The sequence below is a fragment of the Ambystoma mexicanum genome, chromosome 7q (assembly GCF_040938575.1).
Source record: "Ambystoma mexicanum isolate Mex_15411 chromosome 7q, UKY_AmexF1_1, whole genome shotgun sequence".
Taxonomy (NCBI): domain Eukaryota; kingdom Metazoa; phylum Chordata; class Amphibia; order Caudata; family Ambystomatidae; genus Ambystoma; species Ambystoma mexicanum.
The window spans coordinates 1,038,318,577-1,038,339,244 of record NC_090941.1 but is presented as its reverse complement, the minus strand read 5'-3'; the positions used below and the strand labels follow the sequence as shown (position 1 = coordinate 1,038,339,244).

The 20,668-nt window shown below is 46.1% G+C and overlaps 1 protein-coding gene across 8 annotated transcripts in view; it reads right to left on the bottom strand.

Annotated features, from left to right (window-relative positions):
• STIM1 (stromal interaction molecule 1) overlaps positions 1–20,668 on the bottom strand; it is a 591,802-nt gene that overhangs the window by 128,241 nt on the left and 442,893 nt on the right. For all 8 annotated transcript variants that reach the window (XM_069640356.1, XM_069640358.1, XM_069640357.1 and 5 more), the window contains one exon: positions 4,593–4,770. In XM_069640356.1, coding sequence (XP_069496457.1) covers positions 4,593–4,770 — 178 coding nt within the window. The remainder of the gene's footprint in view (positions 1–4,592; positions 4,771–20,668) is intronic.

Below are 20,668 nucleotides of genomic sequence, written 5' to 3'. Positions count from 1 at the left end.
CAGACAAAGATACTTTTCTATGAAGAACATGCAAAAAGTGATTACCCAGGCAGTTCAAGAAGTTCTCCTCTCATGTTTAATATCTAAACCAAAGTCATGCTGCCCACAGCCAATAAGCAGCAGCTCTAGTGCAGCAGCAGAGAGATTTGGGCTATTCGGGATAGGCTTAACAATGTAAGATGCTGAAGGGGAGCAACTGCACTCATTATTCCTAGCTACCCTCTCTAAATCCCTGAAGCTTGATTTACCCATTAAACAGAATTCCAACACTAACCAAGAAGTCAACCTAAGAATTCCATTTCACATTTATTTATTTATTGTTCGCTTGTTAGGTGCTTATACAGGAAGCAAATACTGTCTCAAAGCGCCCACAGGGCAACAGGGAGGGGACACGGGATGATAAACAATTACAAATGACAATACATAAAAATGATAAATATAAAAATACAATGGGGAGGGGAAGACAAACCTACTATGCCTTGTGAGTGTTCAGAATGTGCTAGTGCAGAAGGGAGGGGGGCATGGGATAGGGGCTGGCTCGTGGGTGAGCAGCAGGTGAAGTGCAATGAAGGATAGGTGCGAGCCTCCAGGGGGGAGGCTGTGCCGAGGCAAGTGCTGAAGACAGACCGAAGCTGGGGGCGATTCGGTGTGGGAGGTCAGGGCCCTAAGGATGCATAAGGGCCCTGCACACCAAACAAGCAACTATGAGATTAGCAGAGGAGAGTGGGGTGGAAGGGAGGCTCTTCCAGAAATGTAAGAAGGTCCTGCTCAAGACGAAGAGGGAGGGGAAAGCTGTTCCAAAGAAGAGAGCCAGCTGAGGAAAGCGATCAACCACCTGCCCTCGGTTTAGCTAACCGCTTCACACAAAAGGAATTGCTGCCAGGAGCGCAGAGGTCTAGAGGGGGAATATTTAATAAGAAAGAGTTGCAGATAGTGTGGTCCCTGCCCCCAGACAGCCTTGTGGATGATACAAAGGGATTTGAATGTAATCTGTGAAGCAACCGAGAGCCAGTGAAGACGTCGTAGGGAAGGAGAGATGCGGTCCCTGGGCTTGAGCCCAAGAATAAGTCTATGATTATTCATTTACATTTTAGGAAACAATTAACTCTTTTTAGGGCCAGGACTATGAGTGAACAGGGGGGCAGGGACTATTAGGGACAATGTGTGAACAGGGGGGCAGGGATGAGCGACAATAAAACTGCATGTTTAACACATGGAGCGAATGGTCTAAAAGAAATCAAGATTGCTTTAAAACAAGGCAAAAGTGTGCCTGAATACAGGGATTGGATGGTTGTGTGGGAGGAGTTACTGGGACAGAAGGCAGACCTTCCACGAGAGGAGGAAGCAATTTTGGTGCAGAAGGAGGGGGGCCAGCACAAAAAGCAGGTGGAGAAGGAACATGAGGAAAGGGGATGCAGGCAGAGAAGGAAGAGCGAGAACGCATGGACAGAAAGAGCATAACAGGGACAGAAGGAGCAAAATGCAGGGATTGAAAGAAGACAGACCAGAGACAGAAGGATGACAGACAGGAGGTCGACAACACTCATTTATTTATTAATTGTGGGACTTTATTTAGCAGACACAGCTTCGAGAAACAATGGAGCGCTGTACAACAATGGGATACAGACAAGAAGGCAAAAGTTACAGAAAAACTAAGCTACATAGTATTAATCAACAGGAGCAGTATTTAATTTATTTGATATTTATAAGGCACTTAAACAAGACAGTGTTTCAAAGCGCCACAAACTAGTAATGAGGTGAGGGGTTGTCTGCTTAATGAGAAGGGGTGTGTAAAGAAGGAGCTCCTTTCTGAAATACACGAGGGTGGGTGTGTGTGGAATGCTGATAGGTATGTGGTTCCACCGTCTGGATGGTTAGACAATGCCTGTTTCATGTTTATTTTTTGCAATTGTGCAGCTCTGGCAAGGTCATGGCTTCTTGTGGGGCATTTATGATATGATATGATATGGCATTTGTAACGCGCCTATACACAAGTGTTTCAAGGCGCGACGAGGCAGGGAGGGGGGAACAAGGGGAAGACAGACAACGATCCTACTAGGCCAGGTGACATTCAGACCGCGCAAGTGCAGGGGTAGGGGGAAGGAAAAAAGTGCAAGGGGAAGGGGGAGGAGGGGAGTGCAGTACAAATAAGTAGAATAGAAATAAAAAAATAAATAGGGCCAGCTGGTGGCAAGTGCAAGGTAAGTGCAGACAAGTGCTGGGGGGGGCTGTAGGGATACAGAGACAGTCCCGCAGTGCAGGGGTTGCCAGGGAGGCAGTGCAAGTGAAGAGTGACTGGGCCCAGGACCGAGGTCGGTGAGAGTGGCCCAGTTGCAGAATCAGTGCAGTTTTGGTGAAGAATTTAGCAGGGGAGAGGGAGAGAGAAAGCAGAAGTGAAGAGGAAGGTTTTGAGGTGCTTCCGGAACCGGAGATGGTTCTCCTCAAGTTTCAGGGAGGCAGGAAGGCTGTTCCAGAGGGAGGCCCCTGCCGCGGAGAGAGATCTACCCCCAGCTCGTTGCATCGAGAAGCGGCTGACCCTGAGGGAGTTGGAGACGGATGAGCGTAGGGTTCGGGAAGGAAGATATTTAGGAAGAGAGAGTTGAAGGTATTTAGGCCCCAGGCCCCAGAAGGCCTTGTGGACAATGCAGAGGGTTTTGAACTTAATCCTCGCAGCCACTGGGAGCCAGTGTAGAGATTTCAGTCCTGGAGAGATACGGTCCCTGGGCTTGAGGCCAAGGACAAGTCTCGCAGTTCTGTTCTGGATGAGTTGCAGAGGGCGGAGAGTGGAGGCAGGCAGATTAAGATAGAGGCTTAATCTCACCAGAGTTGGTGATCTTTTGGGCTAGGTAGGAGGGAGCATGCACAATGATTGCCTTATGAATGATGCAGCTGGTCTTGCAGGTGATGCATGTTTGTAGGAAAAACAAATGTACTTTGAGGAGTGTGGGCGTAATGTGGTCAGCTTTGCAGAGGCCCTATGAGGCAGGCTGTGGTGTGGAGAATGTTTGTCATTGGTGCTATGGTAGCAGAGGATAGACCAGTGTTGGGGAGTTTCTGTCATCCAGGTGAGAAAGGATGAGGGCCTGCACTGTGGATTGGAAGTTATTATCTGGAAGGAAGGTCTGGATTTTCCACCAGAGTTGTTACCAAGCTGTCGGGGAGGAGCATGGGGGGAGGGGAGGGGGTGGTGGAGGGTTGTGGTGTGTATATTGTGAATGCGAGAAGGCTGTCCGTGTGGAATCCCAGGAAGGTGGCACAGGGACTGAAGCCCTCCAAGTTCACGGCAGACAGCCAAGTCTGGATGCGAGTGTGTTCTGGAGTGGAGGAGAAACTCATTTTTGGGGGGCGGGGGAGGGTGAGATGAAGGTATGCGCTGGACATTCAGGTTTGTGTCAGGATGAGGCAGGCCTTGAGCTAGTGGATGTCTCCGAAACAAGGGTTTGTGTGGAACAGTGCAGTATTGTCTGCATATTGGTGGATATGGATGTTGTGGCTGGCAACGAGGGATCCCAGCGGCTGCATGTGAGGCTGAAGATCAAGGGTGAGGAGATGGATCCTTGTGGGACTTCAGAAGGTGGCAGGCAGGGTGAGTGACATGGTGACATCCATCTCGATGAACTGATAGCAATAGCAATCTTTTAGGTATGAGATGAACGACTGGATGACAGTATTCCCGAATTGCACACGGTTGTTTAACATGTTAATGAGGGCTTAATGATCTACTGGCAGATGAGGGAGGAAAAAGGAAAGGAACTGAAACGGACAAAGTGTTGGGATGCTGGAATAGAAGGAGGGAAGATGGTGTAATGAAGAGGGTATCCAGAGATATAATCACTGAAAATAACATTGAGGGTGAATTAATATATTTTTTTAAAGGCACTATCCACTTTCCCCCAATAGCCTAGGACTGGAGTTTGTTTATATAATTGTACCAGCCCCAAAATGTTGGGGAGGGTGTATAGTCCCTTTAAAAAGATATCGAGTCACATGCGATTATATCACATATAACATAGAAGAGGGACATTGGAAGGAGAAGGGAAAGTGAAGGTAATAGGGAAAACTAAAAGGATGGGAGAAATGGAAAGAAGGGAGCAAATGGAAGGAGGGGTTGAGAGTGAAGAATTAATTGGAGTGAGATACAGGAAAGACATCGGTTGCATCTGATCTATCCCTAATATCGAAATCTGTCTGGTGCACCATCATGGCCACTTTGTAGGCGTGTACATCATGACTGATTTAGATATTAAACATGAGATGAGAACTCCTTGGCCTGCCTGGTAAACACGTTTTGCTTGTTAATAAAAAAGCGTATCATTATAAAATATGAACGTCCACAGTAAAATATTTGTCTTGCAGGCGCTTCTTTTCAATAAAACTACTTTTGTAGTAGAAGTGGGAGTGGGACGTGGAAGGGAAGCGCAAATCAAAGTGTGGACAATATAATGAAAGGATCACAGTTTTTCAGAAGAGCAGGGGCAATACAATAGAAATAGGGCTAGGCTAACGCAGAGTGTTGAGAAATGAAAAATATTTCTCCGGTATTGGGCCAAGGGAAGAGGTCTAACCAGGAGCATGAGAGACTGTAAATTCACCTCTCTTGTAGATCATGTAAACTCTGCTCGGCGTGGTGCAGTCCCTCCAGGTCCTTCATCATTTTGCCCATGTGCTCCTTAGAGTAGCGATTCTGGATGTACGCAAACCAGCAGCCACCAACGCCGATGACTATAGACACAACCAGCATAAAATCCTTAAGGTGGTTATGGCGGGTCACTGCAAGGAGGACACAAAGAAAGAAAGAAAACATTAGTCGTTTGCAGAAAAAAGACCAACAGTAATGGCCTCTTATGAGAATCGATTTACTAAGAGCCGGTCAATTACTCTTCAACAATTGCTTCTGTGATGAACGGGAGTCCTTATTGTTACGCGCTGCATCGAGGGTTGGTATATCAAAGATTAACAGTCTCTTAGCTAGTCTTCAAAAAGAAAGCTTCTGGGGAAGCCCTACAGATAAAAGGGTTTTATCAGCCATTTTTACACCCTACAAATAGGCAAATACTCCCAAAAAATGGTAACAGGGAGTAAAAATACTCCCAAGAAAAAATAGGAAATAGACCCATAGGAGCTTGCCTGTTTGCCCTCACCCACACAACTCCGTGGATATGTTTGGACCAGTACTTCACAACTATCATTATTACTGCCTGACCCAAAGAGATAAAAATATATCTTTTAATGCGCATGACTAACGTTTGTGCAAACAAATATATTACAAAAGTTACTCACTAGTAGTGACTAGAGTACTCATTGTCCTTGGTCCCCTTTCCTCTATACTTGTGGGTGTTCCCCAACATGGGGGCGATACCGGAACCTTTGGCAGCAGAAATGTGAGTTTCCCCTTTAAATTTAGTATAGTGGGCGGGGCCTCAGGCATGGGAAACAGCCTGTCCCCGGTGCCTCACCTCGGTTCCCTTTGAACACATTGAATGCTTAGATACTTGGCTACTCTTAGTATATATTAGCCCGTGGCATACTAATGGGAGAAGGGTGGGTGGGACGTATGGAGGAAATGGGACTAAGGACTAGGAGTACTCTAGTCACTACGGTGAGTAACTTTAATTACTCGTACGTCACGTCCCCTTTCCTCCAGCCTTGTGGGTGATTCCACCGAACAAGAACATAGGGTGGAGTTGTGAAACCTGCTTCATACCTAGTAAGAAGCAATAACGTTCTTCAGAACCGCCGGACCAAACTCCGCATCACGTCTGGAGCTGGTGTCCAGTGAGCAGTGCTTACAGAAGGCCGACGGAGTGGCCCGAGTAGCAGCCTTGCTGATAACATCCCAAGTAGCACGTCTCTGAAACGTGATGGCAGTGGTCTTAGTCCTGACAGCATGGGCATGAATCCCCTCAGGAACAGGTTTGACCATGGCTGTGTATGCCTCCGAAATGGCCTGAACCATCCAGCCGGGGATGGAAGACTGAGAGCCAGGGGAAGAGTCATGAACAATGCCTCAGATTTCCTGAAGGATTTCGTCCGCGAGAGATTAAACTTGAGGACCTTCTTGTGGTCCAAGGAATGTAGGGTCCTCTCGGCCTCCGACTGTGGGTTTTGGAAGAACATCGGCAGGCAGATCTCTTGATTCAGAAGTAATGGTGCAAGACGTCTGGGTTAGTGTGCAAGATGGCCTTGTCGTTGTGAATCGTGGTGAAGGGCTCGCACAAAGACAACGCCTGTAGCTCACTAACCCTGTGTGCAGAGATGAGAGCCACCAGTAAAACAGTCTTTGGTGTCACCAAGCGGATGTCCACAGAGGCCATTGGCTTGAAAGGCTTGCATTATAAAGCTGCAAGAAACACAGACACGGTGCGGCCTATGCACCGGAGGAAAATGCCAAGACAACCCCTTAAGGTGGGCTTTAACCACGGGGTTTGGCTGCCGAAGACACACGCTCAGGGGAATTGTTGCAAGCCCCAATGGCTGCCAAATAAGTGTTCCAAGTATCCACCTGCACTCCAGAATGAGCCAGGTGTGCTGAAAAATCCAGCACGTCATCCAGGACAGGTGACAGGGCCCAGGCCCTTGTCGCGAGCCCAATGGCAGGACCTAGTCCATTTGCTCTTATACTGGTACTGAGTAGAGGGCCTCCTGAAAGATGTTCCAGGTTTCATCCGAGAATTGAGCATGCTGAAGCCTCAGCTGGTCAGGAACCAGGCCACCAGCGCCAGCTTTGCCGGGACCGGATGTTCCACTGCCCCACCCTGCTGCGTCAGGAAGCCCCTGCTAGGGATCGGAAGGTGGCCGGGACCCTGGGAGCACAACTGCAGCAGATCCGAAAAACAGGGTCTCAAAGGCCAGAGGGACGCAACCAGGGTGAGGCTGCAAACCACCGAGGGGTGGGTGGGAACGCATAACACCTGTGGCCGTGCCAACACATCTGGAAGGCATCTCCCAGAGACCCCTGACCCCGTCCTGCCCATGAAGCAAACTGGGGGAACTTGGAATTCAGAGGGGATGCAAAATAAATCCAGGTCTGCAAACACCCAATGCTGGAACAGGGGCAACAAGGAGTCTGTGCGCAACCCCCACTTGTAGGTGTTTTAGCCCCAAGCGGCTCAGCTGGTCTGCCTCTGAATTGCTATTTCCCGGGAGGTGGCCTGCCGAATTCTAAATGTGAGGGCCCATTCCCAGATCAATACCGCCTCCATGCAGAGAGATCGGTGGGGTGGTGGGGGTGGGGAGTGGGTCCCACCGTGCTTGTTCAGGTAAAACATTGTAGTGGAATTGTCCGTTCAGACCAGACCTGTCCGAGCAGTTTGTTTGTTTATTATATTTGTATGGCGCTCCAAACCCAGAGGTAGAAGGGCGCTTAAGAATTTGGTTAAAGCGTTGCGAAGTATCTTAGTTTTGCATACTTCGTACAAGTTTATAATATATACATATGTATACAGTGATCAGTAAACAAGAGCAAATGCGTACAATATACAGTTTTCAATATAAATACAGTGTCTAAGCCAGTTACCGCAAGGTCTGGTGTTAATGGCGTTATTCTTTGTTTAGAAGCCAGTTGATGACCTGCTTCCTAAAGATCTGGAAGGATTCGACAGTTTTGATGTTAAGCGGTAGGGAGTTCCAGAGTTGGGGGGAAAGCACTGTGAAGCTTACCCCTCCAGCTCTTTTTAGGTGGAACCTGGGCACTGATAAGCAAAGAGTGTTGGAGGATCTGGTGGCGGGTTTCAGGGTGAATTTATTAGCTAGATATGGTGGTGCTAGGTTTTGTACGTGAGGCAGATGGTTTTTAGATCAATTTTTTGGCGTATGGATAGCCATTTGCAGGCTTTCCTAGTAGCGGAGATATGCTCTTGTCTGGGAATGTTGAGGGCTGCGCGCAAGGCGTTGTTTTGTATTACCTGCAGCTTGTTGAGTACGGATTGATTAGCACCTAGGTACAGGCTGTTATAGTAATCGAGTTTGGATTGTATTACGGCCCTGGCAAGGGTGAGGCAGCTATTGGGTGATAGGAAAGGTCTGCTGGCCCTAATGAGCTTGCCGGTATAGGCAGCGGCTGAAGCGGTCATATTGGTGTGTTTGCTAAGGTTGGTGTTGGCATCTAGATAGAAACCAAGGGTTTTTACGCTTTTGGCTATGGGGATGGCATGGCCATCTATGGTGATGTTGTTATAGCTATGGTCGAGTTTAGTTACAGTGTTGGGGGAGTCGACTTTAGTTACAGTGTTGGGGGAGCCGACGATTAGGAGCTCTGTCTTCTCATCATTCAGGCAGAGGCCATGGGAGGCCATCCATGCCTGAATGATGGAGAATATTTTGTTGATCCGGGCGGCGTCTTCTTGGTAATTACCAGAGATGGTGAGGAGTATCTGGGTGTCATCTGCGTAGTTTGTGTAGGCGACACCCAGACGGTCCAGTTGGTCGAATAGAGGCTTTGTAAATATGTTGTACAAAGTGGGGGATACACAGGATCCTTGTGGGACCCCGCATGTGATGGGGATGGGGTCTGCTGCAGCTGTAGTCGAAAAGACTCGCATGGTTCTGTTTGCCAGGAAGGATTGTATCCATGTGATGGCAGAGGAGGAGAAGTGTGCTGCGGTGGCAAGGTGATTACAGAGGACTTCGTGGCTGACCAGGTCAAAGGCCGCTGAGAGGTCTAGTAGGAGTAGGAATGCGGCATTGCCTTTGTCTTTGATTTCATCAATCTGGCTTTTGAGATCAACAAGGGCGGTTTCAGTTCCGTGTTGAGGTCTGAAGCCAGATTGACGTATTCCTAGCAGTTGGTTGGATTCCAGGTATTCCTGAATTTGGATGTAGGCAACTCTGTCCAGGATTTTCAGTAGGAAGGGGACTGTGGCGATGGGCCTGTAGTTGGTGGGTATGGCCGGGTCGAGGGATTGTTTTTTCAGGAGTGGGAGAACCCATGATTGTTTTAAGTTGCTGGGGATAGAGTTATTGGTGAAGGATAGGTTGATGAGTTTGGTAATGAAGGGGGATAGCTCTCTGGCTGCATCTTTTATGATCTGTGCCAGACAGCGGTATTCCTTACAGTTAGAGGGTTTTAGGGAGGTGATGATTTTTTGAACTTCCGGGATGGTGACTTTCTTAAACGAGAAGCCTGCGCTAGTGTTGTTGGGTGTGGGTAGGCTAAGGTTGGTGACCTTATTGTTGAAGAGTTGTTGCCGTTTGTCTTCAATTTTAGATTGGAGTCCTAAAATTTTATTGTTGAGGGCGTTCTGGATGTTGGTGCACCAGGATTCGTCTTTCAGGCAGGTTTCTGGAGGTGAAATAGGGTTTTCTAGTTCCTTCAGAATTTTCAATAATTCTTTAGTGGAGGATCCTGCCTGAGTGTTCCTGGTGTTGTATGCATCTTTTTTGGTCCGGATTATCTCGCTTTTGTAAAGTGAGGATAAGTTAGTGAGGTTGGATTTGTTTTCCGCGGTGGGGTTAGTCTTCCAGGTGTGATGAGCCTTAGCTTTCTCTTTCCCGAGTATTTTGAGCTCAGGGGTGTACCACGAGTTCAGATGAGCTTTGGGTTTAACTTTGCGTATTTTTAAAAGGGGCAACGGTGTCCATTGCTCTAGCCATGGAATTATTGAAGGTGTCAATCAGCAGGTTTAGGTGAACGTTGGCTGGGACAGCATTGAGGTTAGGTAAGACCAGTGGTAGTAGGGCTTCAGCAGTAATGTTGCGTTTATTCCTGGTGGGACATGCTGGTGCCATGGGGTGCTTATTGGGCAGTGCCTGATTGGTGTTGACCTCAAGAGGGATCATGTGGTGATCGGTCCATGCCTGAGGTTGGGGGTCTTTGCAGGTTGTATTGCAATTGTGAGTTGCTACCCAATCAAGGGTTCTGCCTTTAAGAGCAGGCGAAGGACTCGAGGACTTTGTCCACGTTAGTCCATGTTAGAAAGACAACTGGAGGTGGCTCCCGTGGAGGAAGCCGACAAAGACAATGGTTTAGAATACAAGGAAGCTGCAGTCACCACTGAAGAATGAGGCTGCGGGTGGGAGGCCAGGATGATTGGCTCCCGTCCGACAGTCAGAACCTTCGATCTAACTTCTTTTTCATCTGGGTGTTGGCACTGGGCTTCTCCCAGACCTTTTGCGCCACCTGCAGGACATCCTTCTGGAGAGAGATGCCAGACTGGAGGTGGTGGTACCGGAGGAGGGGTCTGAACGACCGGTATGGACTGGACCGGGGGAGTGACCGGAACTGGAACCGACAGCGCAAGAGGAACTGAGGGGTACCCTAAGGAATTAGGCCGTGGCAACGCCACTTGCGGGAGGATCTCTAACTATATCCTTCAGGGAACCCTTCATCTGAGGGGAATGCATGAGGAAGAGGAAGCTGTCGAAGAAGAGGTCCTCGCAAGCCGCTGGGGTCTCTAGGGTGTCTGAGGCACTGGGCCTCCGTTCCTGGTCAAAGCTCTGAGGCGCCTGGGGTGTGTAGCCGTAAGGCTGTTATGGGTAGATGTATTCTTGAGGGGACCAGATGCCTGTACCGTACAACCTGCAGCTGCTTCCCGAGGGAAAGGGACTGGGATCATCTTGCAAAGCCCATTCGATGAGCGAAAGCAATGGCAGGCCCTGAGCTGGATCTAAGATGGTTGCTGGCCTGGCATGCTCCGCCACGTGCCTCCCTGGGTGGTAGGGCGTGGCGGCCCAGCGTCAAGCGAGGCCTTAGACACAGGAGGACACAGCTTGGGTCTTGCACCCGAAGCAGAAGCGCCGACCTCAGAGATCACTCTGGTATGTGCCGAGCCCTCGGCCGGCCAGTAGTCTTAATGCCCTGACTCATAACCTCGGAATGAGCTCTGGTAGGCTGGACGCCCTTGGCACCTGTGCCCGTCGACGTGCTTGATAGTGTCAAGGACAGACTCTTGGAGGTGACATGCGACGATACCTTACGCCTTGGGGTCGAAGAAGAGGTCGACTTGATCACCCTTCCAAGGACAGCCTGGTAGGACTTCTCTAGGTCGGTCCCTGGAGCAACCGGAAGAGCCCCCGGTCCCCTCAGCTTGGAAGCCGTAGCCTTAGAGGCATCAGGCCTGCCACAACCTGAATCCGAGGAACCCCAATCCACGGGGACCCCGGGGAAGGAGTTGCTGAGCTGTGGAGCTGTGCTGAACAGAGGGCCTACTTTGGCTTGATGAGAGATCCTGGAGACTAAGTCCTTAAGGTGGGGTGGAGGAGAAGTGTGGAAGATCTTCAATGCCTTGTGACCGAGAGTGCTGCAAGCCTCACATGCGCCTCAGAATTGGTCGGGCCCCAAAACACTCAAGACAGAGTGGATGGGTGTCCGAGGCTGTGAACGAGCAGTCGCATGAGGCACATCTCATGAATACACCTGCGGCCAACATGAGCCGGGGGAGGCGAGGCACCAAAGGGAGTTAAATAAGATTGAAAAACCAACACGGGTAGCACGCGGAGAGCAAAAACATCTCTGTGCTGGCTGCCAGGTCCGACACCGTCTGTGTGGAAAAGGGGGACAGAAGTGAGGTGCCGGAGGGCAGGCCCTTGGCGGGGCATTCCCATCCTGAGGCTGCACCCCTGCATGCTATATGAAATTTAAAGGGGAAGCTCAATGTTTCGCTGCCAAAGGTTCCAGTACCATCCATAAGTTGGGGGACGCCCACAAGGATGGAGGAAAGGGGACGGGACGTATGATGAATATGTTTTATAGTTCAAACTTTTTCCATTGCTTATAAAATAGTCACATTTTGAATGGGACGGACTTTTTTACTCTAAGAAATCATTTTTACTCCCAACCTTGAAAAATAGGGAGTAAAATACTCCCACATCTTATTTTTTATTTTATTTATTTATATATGGCTTAAAAAAACCTTTATAAATTTAAACAAAATGTAAATAAGAAATCACAGAATACAGAAACATACATGTTGATAAATAAACGAATTCATATACCAGACTTGACAGAAAACATATACAGTAATCTTTAACAAATCAAAACACCCAAATAGTATATAAATATATCTACGGAGCTATTAAAAAACAGCAGAAAAGACAAAACACATGATACATCTAAGACTTTGCTAGGTATTACTAGTTTCATTTTTATTCGAAACACAATTTCAATGCCTAATTTCGTACTAACCATCATTCTACAAAATATGTAACATATTACATATCTATAAATTATGAATCTAAAATAGCAAAACTTTTAAGAGCTAGATTAAAATGAAAGCATATTTCATATCTATAAAACATACCCAAAAGTCTCATAAATCATTCAGAGGATAGAAATTCATTTCACTTAAATTAATGCTGCCCAATTGTATAAATCTATGACAATTCGCATTCATCTTTCAAAACTCTGACTATTGCTAATTGCAACGGAACTTGCTTATCGAACAATATACGTTTCCAAACCTGTTCTAGATCAACTTTAGATGCAACTGGGACAAATCTTAAGAAGTAGATTAGTCTCCTAGAATGTAAAGCAGGGCACTCGAGCAGCAAGTGTCTCAGTGTTTCTTTAGATTCGTGTTCGTTACAGTGTCTACAAATAGATGTATAACATCCTAACTTGGTTCTTGCCTCCATTATTTCTCCAGTGAGTAAAACATTAAATCTAAATCTCATATAACTTTTCCTCCATCCCCTGTTGGGAAAGGTATGGTTCCATAGCACCCATACATTTATAATATGAGACCATATGAGAATATAACCTGAATTGAGTTAAGTTTTAAATAGTGATTGCCCAATCCGCATTTTGTAGTAGTTTCACTTTTTTAGGAGTCACCAAAAGCGTAGGAAGAGGCTCCAACAGACCCCAACAATACATTACATAATTCCATCAGTTTGATTATGAATTTCGATTTAGGTGTGCCCTGCTTCAACATCATGGACAGATCACTATAAAGATTATTTTCAGATTGAGAAATTACATTTTTGGAATAATTGGAGGCATTTCCACTCCACAATACTCTTAAAGAATTGTAGCCTAAATTCGTAGCGAATTGCTGCTATAGGAACACAATTCGGCAAACAAATAATGATTTTTCTGAGCAAAGTTGATTCTAACTTACACAAGTTAGTTTGGCTTTTATAAATGGGAATTCGCTCCCATATAGTATTTTCGGGATAGCTTTCGATTTATAGAATCTCATAGCGGGGGTATACAAAAAGCCTCCAAATTTGTTAATAACGACTCGTATTTGAGTGATACAAATTTTAACTTTTAACATATAATGATTTAGAATTTCAGCACCATTTTCAGTTGAGTTCACAAAAAAGCCCAGATAAATCATTGAATTTTTTATAGCTAGCTTTGACTACCAGCTTTTCACAGGTAAAGATTTCCCCTTCCCACTGAAGCATAATATATGTGATTTCAAAGGGTTTACCGCTAGGCCATTGGTTATCATATAATCTGCAAATGCTGACAAACGGTGAAGTCCTACCGGAGATCTATCAAACAGTAAGGCGGCGGTCTCAAGCACCGGCCCTATGTCGGCTGTATACAGGTTATATAGTATTGGGGCGAATATACATCCCTGTCTGAGTCCATTCGATGTCTTAATTGGCCTCGAGAGCTGACCCTCAGAGTTCAGACGAACTTGAATCATTGACCCTTCATGTAAATAAATCAGTGTATCTAGAATATCCCTCGGCAGTGCCATTAAAGACAGCTTCTTCCAAAGCATAGTTCGGTTCACTCGGTCCTGGGAGAGCATTCCACACATTTAGACAGCTGGAGGGGAAACGTGACCTTTGAACTATCCGGGACACAGATAAATGATGAAAAGGAAGCACAAACACACACACACACACACACCACTACAGGCTGGGCCCTCAATCTCAGTAGGCTTGCAAAATATATCTTGATCTATCCATGGTTTTGTGCTCGATGCTGGAAATTAGCACCTGAATGTTCCGAAAGAGACTGCAGACTGAATGTGGGTACAGTATTTGTATTTAGCTTTTATATAACACAACATCTAGCTAGGAAGCAACGGAGTGGTGTACATGTCGTTGTGGGTAACCTATTAGGTAAGGGAGAAGGGTACAGTTGTATTATGTGGCATGGAATGTTGCAGGCATGCGGGTGGGGTAGGATGTGGGAAGGAAAGGAGCCTAGGTGGCACCTAGCTATTAAATGAAGAGTAAGGCCTGGAGTTTCTTTGTGAACTGTAAGAGCACTGATGTGGTCTGGATTGCCATGGTGATGGTATTCCGGTAGGCAGGGATTTAGCAAAAGGACTGATTCAGGTTTTTTTTCCTTGTGTGCCAGGTTTGTCTCGATACAGGCTGGCAATATAACCTATCCAACTGGTACATTGAAATCTCCGAGCAACGCTCAAAAGCTGCCATACAGAGTAACATCAGATGATTACAATGTTGCAAAAAGAACTCCAGATTTGTTTCTCAACTCGTTCCACTTTCTACAATTCACAATATTTGGTTACAAAGCCAAGGTCCAAACATTGCTAAGCAAACAAGTGAGTGAATTTCAAACAGCTGAAACGCTGAAATAATGCGAACTTTCAAAAAGTAGAAAAGGACAGCTACATGGGGTTGCTCAAAATGGATAGAAAAAGTCAATTGCATATTCATAGCCCGCTATAGCAATGGTAATGATCAAAGGAGTAGCTTGTCCATTTCAGTAAAGTCTTTGATTACCCCATGGGGGCTGCCAAACATGGTGGCTCAGAACAGGCGGAAATGGGGCCTACAGCTTGTAAGTCAATTTCAAACTCATACCAATAAGGGCTGTACCACATAGTCCTGGGCATATACCATAGCAATGTACTGTGTGCATGCTTCAGAACAAGCATCTTAACACAGTGAACACAATTTAACAAGCATAGCCAGCGGCCCACCGTGACTTCCTTGATCAACACGAAGAGAAGAAAGTAGAACATTTAGCGGGGCACTGAAATAAAAGTGTGGCTTCATCTTAAAACTAGGGGTATAAATGTCACGTTTGAAGCTACTAGACCGGCATTAAAAAAAAAACACTAGCCCCTTCAAATCTTCACAAGCAGAGCACAGCATTTGTTACTTGCTAGTGGGGAGTGCACACTTTGAAGCCTACTAAAATCATGCAGACGCACGACCACAACCCCAACGCCCCACCCGAAGGTGTACCTCAAATGAATCACTATGTGCGTCATGAAAATAGGCATGTGTACGTAGTTCTAAATAGTATACATATAACCTACTAGAACTCTACTGGGTATTATTCTTTAGGCCATTGGTAACCAGTTCACACTTTAAACCATTTATATATGTTATTGTATGGGGTCTATTAAACACAAACACAGAAAACCATAGGTGTATAAATAGTGAAACCCACTGTACAACAAATAGTAGCGCTATCAAGTTGGTTTTCACAACAGAACTGCTACATACATTCAGGTAATGCCGAGGCCGCTTAAAGCTGTAGATTGGGCATTGTATTGCTGCGTTATCATCTCCAGGATTCAGGTTAAACATTTAAGAAAAATGGAAAGGAGACATTGGCCTCGTCTGAAGCTGCAAAGACTGTCCAGAAAAACAAGGGTACTTCATACAAACCACAAAGCATGCCCAACAAGGCATGCCTTCAGTGCATGCCAGGAAGAGCAGGCGAGCTGGCAAGCATAAGCAGCATTCACACCCTAAGCTTGGTTTCCAAATCTGCCACGCCTTGTGTACACAACTTAGGCATGTCACCCTAAACAAATACATCAGTACACACCCTAGAATGGATGGCTCTCATATCTGCCATACCTTGTGTACACATCTTTAGGAGCTAAACAAAAAAACAACACACCCAATTTGCTATACTTAATGTGTGTTTTGAGCTTTTAAAAACCTAATACTGCATGCAATTATTCCTTGGAACGACACTAGGCGGTACGCAGAGGGGGTAATGGACCTTAGGGTTGACATTTGATCAGCTGGACCATAGCAGTTTGTCATAGATGAGAGATTATACCTGACAACACAATTTCCATGTATGTGAAGCTTGAGCCGGTCTTGGGCGTCGCATTGCCCGGGGTCAAGGCACTAGAGGCAGATGTTATGTTATGTTACGTTACTTTGCATTTATATAGCGCCTTATGTACCATTGGTATGGTCTCAAGGCGCTGGTAGGTTGAACGCGCTCGGGAACCGAAGTTCAAGTCAGTAGAGAGAATAGAGAGAGTCATAGGATATGTGTGCAGCTGGTGTGGCATTCGTGTGATAGCTGCTTCTTAGCGGTAGGTGTGGTGGCTGCGAGATCATGAGTAGGTGTTCATTCTGGCAGGTTGTTATCCAGACAGATTCTGGCTGTGTTAGGCCTGAGGAGAACGCCTGGCTGGGGGGTGTGTAACCAGCAGTGTTTAGTTAGGGTGATGGAGAGTATGAGGCAAATGTTGGTATGAGAACAGCTATACCGAATGGTGTCATAGTATCGCTGTGTTCTAGTCGAGTGGTGGTGTTAAGAAGAGTAAGCGTGGAGATGTGAATATGGTGGTTTACCTTAGGTGCTTGAGATCGACCCCACTCCAATGGTTCCATGTATTCCATCCGTTCCATGAACTCCGAACTGTTCCATGTATTACGGCTGTTTCCAGAACTCAGAACCGTTCCGTTCCAGGCTCTCCAATCCGTTCCAGGCTCTCCAATCCGTTCCACGCTCTCCAATCCGTTCCACGCTCTCCAATCCGTTCCACGCTCTCCAATCCGTTCCACGCTCTCCAAGCCATCTTATGCACTCCAACCATTTTATGCACTGGTCCTTTCATTCGTTCTACCCATGTTACCTTTCTCCAAGCATCATCCTTCCACATACGACATCTTCACCCTCTCCATCCACTTCACTGGTTCCAGCCATTTTACACGTTCCATCCACTTCACCCGTTCCACCACTTCACCGGTTCCACCCATTTCACCGGTTCCACCCATTTCACCGGTTCCACCCATTTCACCGGTTCAACCCATTTCATTCACCTACTTCATCCATCCACCCACTTCATCCATTCTACACCAGGTCATCCGTTCCATCCACATGCTTCAACCGTTCCATCCACATACTTCAACCGTTCCATCACCCTTTCCGACCGCATATTTCACCTATTTCACCCTGTTCGCCCCCAACACTTTGTTCATGCGTTCCACCCAGTTCATCCGTTCCACCCAGTTCATCAGCTCCATGTTCTCATCTGCTCCATGCCCTCATTCATTCTGTGCTCTCATCGTTGCTACGCGCTCACCCGCTTACCAGCTCCACACACTCACCCGCTCTACACGCTTCATCCGCTCTATGCGCTTCATCCGCTCCACCAACTTCACCTGTTCCACTCACTTCGTCCATTCATCCTGCATTATTGGTTCAGCCCATGTCACTTGTCGCAAGCACTCGGTCCGTTCCGTGCTCTCCGTCTGTCACATGCACTACACCCATCTCATGTACTCGAATCGTCTATTCAGTACTTTCCATTTATACCATGCATTCCAACATTCCATGCCTTCAGTCAGTGCACTCATCCGTCTTCTGTATTCATCTTTCTATCCTCTTCACTTTATTCCTTTCGTCCATTTTGTTCCTTTCGTCCATTTCAATCATTTCATCCATTTCATTAATTTCGACCGCTTTACTGCTTTCATACAATTTATTCTTTTATCCACTTCACTGCTTTGGTCTACTTTACTCATTCTATTCTGTTTGTCCTTTATAGTTTACATTGGAGGTTATTAGTTTTCGATTTCTCGCATTGATCTTGAGGTTGCATTGTTATTTGTTTTCTTATGATCTAATAGTTTGGGTTAGTTGAATTGTTATCCACTTTAATCCTCACGTCCACATTGATCCTCTAGTCATTACATTTATTTCATCCATTTCATTAATTACCACGTCTGCATGACTCACGGGGCTGAGCTGGACTCGTAGGTGCTGATGATGGTGTTGAGGAGCCACTGAGCACATCCCTAACAGGGCCAGATGGAGGGTTACAGGGTTGAGTGTTGGAAATATATAGGAGGAAAAATGGTCTCTTGAACCAAACCTCTGACATCTGATGACATCAGAAGTAACACAAGAAACACATCCACAGCAGCGATGCACATATGCACCCAGTGGAGCTCAGGCTGCCTATGGGGGCTAAAAATGTAAATGGAAAGCATACGAAACCTATCCATTTTCCAACCGCTGTGACAGTTTGTGTAGAAACTGCAAATCGATACTAGCGTTCAAGCTTTAACAATCTTATTCCATGGAAGCGGCTGGAGTTGGATGGAAACGAGCACGGACAGGTCAACGGGACAACAACAGGATGGCCTCACCATCAAAGAGCAAAATGTTGTCTCCTGAGTTCTCTGAGTAAACCCAGGTCTTCTAAGAAGACAGTCCTAAGAACAACATCCAGGCAGATTCTTAACTGGATATATGTTGGCTAACCTCCTGTGCAAAAGGGTATCTCAATAGAATTAAAAAAGAACAGTGCAAACAAAGTATGTGAAAGGACCTTTCTACAGAGGACGTAGTGTCAGAGTCCAAAACCTTAAGGCTTCATCAGGACCAAGTTGACAAGTTCTTAGACTTCAACAGGACCAAGTACCAAAGATCATGGAAGAGGACGAGTAGCTACTTTCTGCTATTTTCCTACGTCACATATTGTTAACCTCAGACTGCAGCAGCTCACTGCCCTTGGCTCCTGAAGGTTGTTGCAGCAAACCCCAACCAGCAAGAATGTATTACTTCCCATTGTGTAAGGGGATATCCAAGAATATTACAGCAGGAATATCCCTCCCTCCCTCAGCAAGGATGCTTGACAGAGGACGTTACTCTCATCCAACAACTAAGGGTCATCCTTTTATGCTTGAGCTCATAGCAGGAACAGTTTACTTCTCTTCCCGCTCAAACGTAACCCACTGACTTGGTCAGGGCAACAGCCGGGCGCAGGCACATTGCAAATCTTCTCATTAAGGGCATCGGGCCTTTCTCAGGATCTGGGTTACAGCCTTCCTGGGATTCGTTTAATGACAGGATGCCTGCACTCAGTTTACTCGAATAGACAATAGTTTCAAATAATTAATCTTCATTCAAAATTGTTTGAATTGGAGGGAATTTTATTTTAGCTGAGAATAAAATCAAACATTTTCTTTCAAAGCACTTTGAGACATGCTAGTCTTTTTATCAAATGCTGCAAACATGAAACAGAAATAATTTTTATGAATAACAACCTATAGTAACAAACCCAATCACAATACCTACAAGATTATCATATAGCTGAAAAATAGGGTCACACCACACAAAGGCTGGAAGGTTTAAAAAGAATCAACCTATGGCATTGCTCTAGCAATCCTCCAGACCATCGTTCTTAAGCTTGCAATTACAGGAAGAGGAATGGCCATATGCAATTCAGTCTAGGTCCACCCCAAAAGGGGGCAATGGTCACATCCCTTCTACATGGGGTAAGATGCAACACCAGGCATGCTTTGGGCACATTGGGCGTCGTCAGTCAGGTGTAGCTTGAGTCTTAAGAGTTGCACAGAGCTATGCTAGAGGTTCAGATTAATTCAAAACCTTCCAGACATCCCTCCTTTTGATTGATTTAGTCACCCCATGGAGAACAGGTATGCCCAGACGTGGCTCCCTAGCCCACTGGAGCTAGAGATCCAAGCTATACCTCTCTGATGATGCCCAATGGGGAAGTGTCATGCACTCTTCCGGTCATACACAAAGTACAAGAATGAAGTACTACTGAGCATGTGGGCACTAAGATTGTAGAAATCTCATTGCAGCTTCCCTTAAACACAACGTTGACCCATATGCCACCAGTCCATCTGCACGTGATTTTCAAAAATGTCCTCTTGGTGAGATGCTAGAGTCAGGTGATACTTTGTGGAGGAAGAATAGAATCTAGTAGATCAAGGCAAGGAGATCTATCTTTATACGGTTCTACGTTATTTAATCGCGGGACTTTTCATCGCAGGGTTTTTTACCGCGAATTATTTTCGAAAAACAAACCATCACTTTTTTTTTTTCTTTTAGGGGGTTACCCCCCAAACCCACAGTTCACTTTATTTTTTATTCCCTTACACAAATATTTTTAATTTTTTAACCCCCCCAAAAAAACGAGTATTTTTTCGAAAATAAATTGGCGGTAAAAAACCCTGCGATGAAAAGTCCCGCGATCAAAGGATGGTATACCCTTTATATGGCCCCTGTGATGGATTTCTATCTGCTCTGGGGAATCTCCCAGATTTCTTCAAAATTGTAAATGGATTCTGCCTTGAATGTCAGATCTGCTAAACAGCCTCATTCAAGCAACGCTCTGTGTTATAAAAACTGGTGCCGGAGGCTCTATACGCAGATGGGCTTGCCAGCAGTTGGGTGCCTAACTGAACTTCCTAAAATCCATATACAAGGCACTGCATGTATACTTTCTACTGGCCATCAGTAAATGGCATGCCAGCAGCAGGTTAGGCCACACAGTACATAACATACAAGTACATACAGGGTACATGTAGAAACCGAGTTGTCCATTGACACGTCACCTTACTAAATCCAGTATTAACATCGAAAAGACCAAGGCATTGATGATCTCCAGGAAAAGATTAAACAGAGTGAAGCTAAATCCAAGCTGGGGAACATGGAATATGTAGATTATTACCCGTACCCTGGAGTGGTGATGAGTGCAGGAATTAAATTACCCCTACATCATTGCTA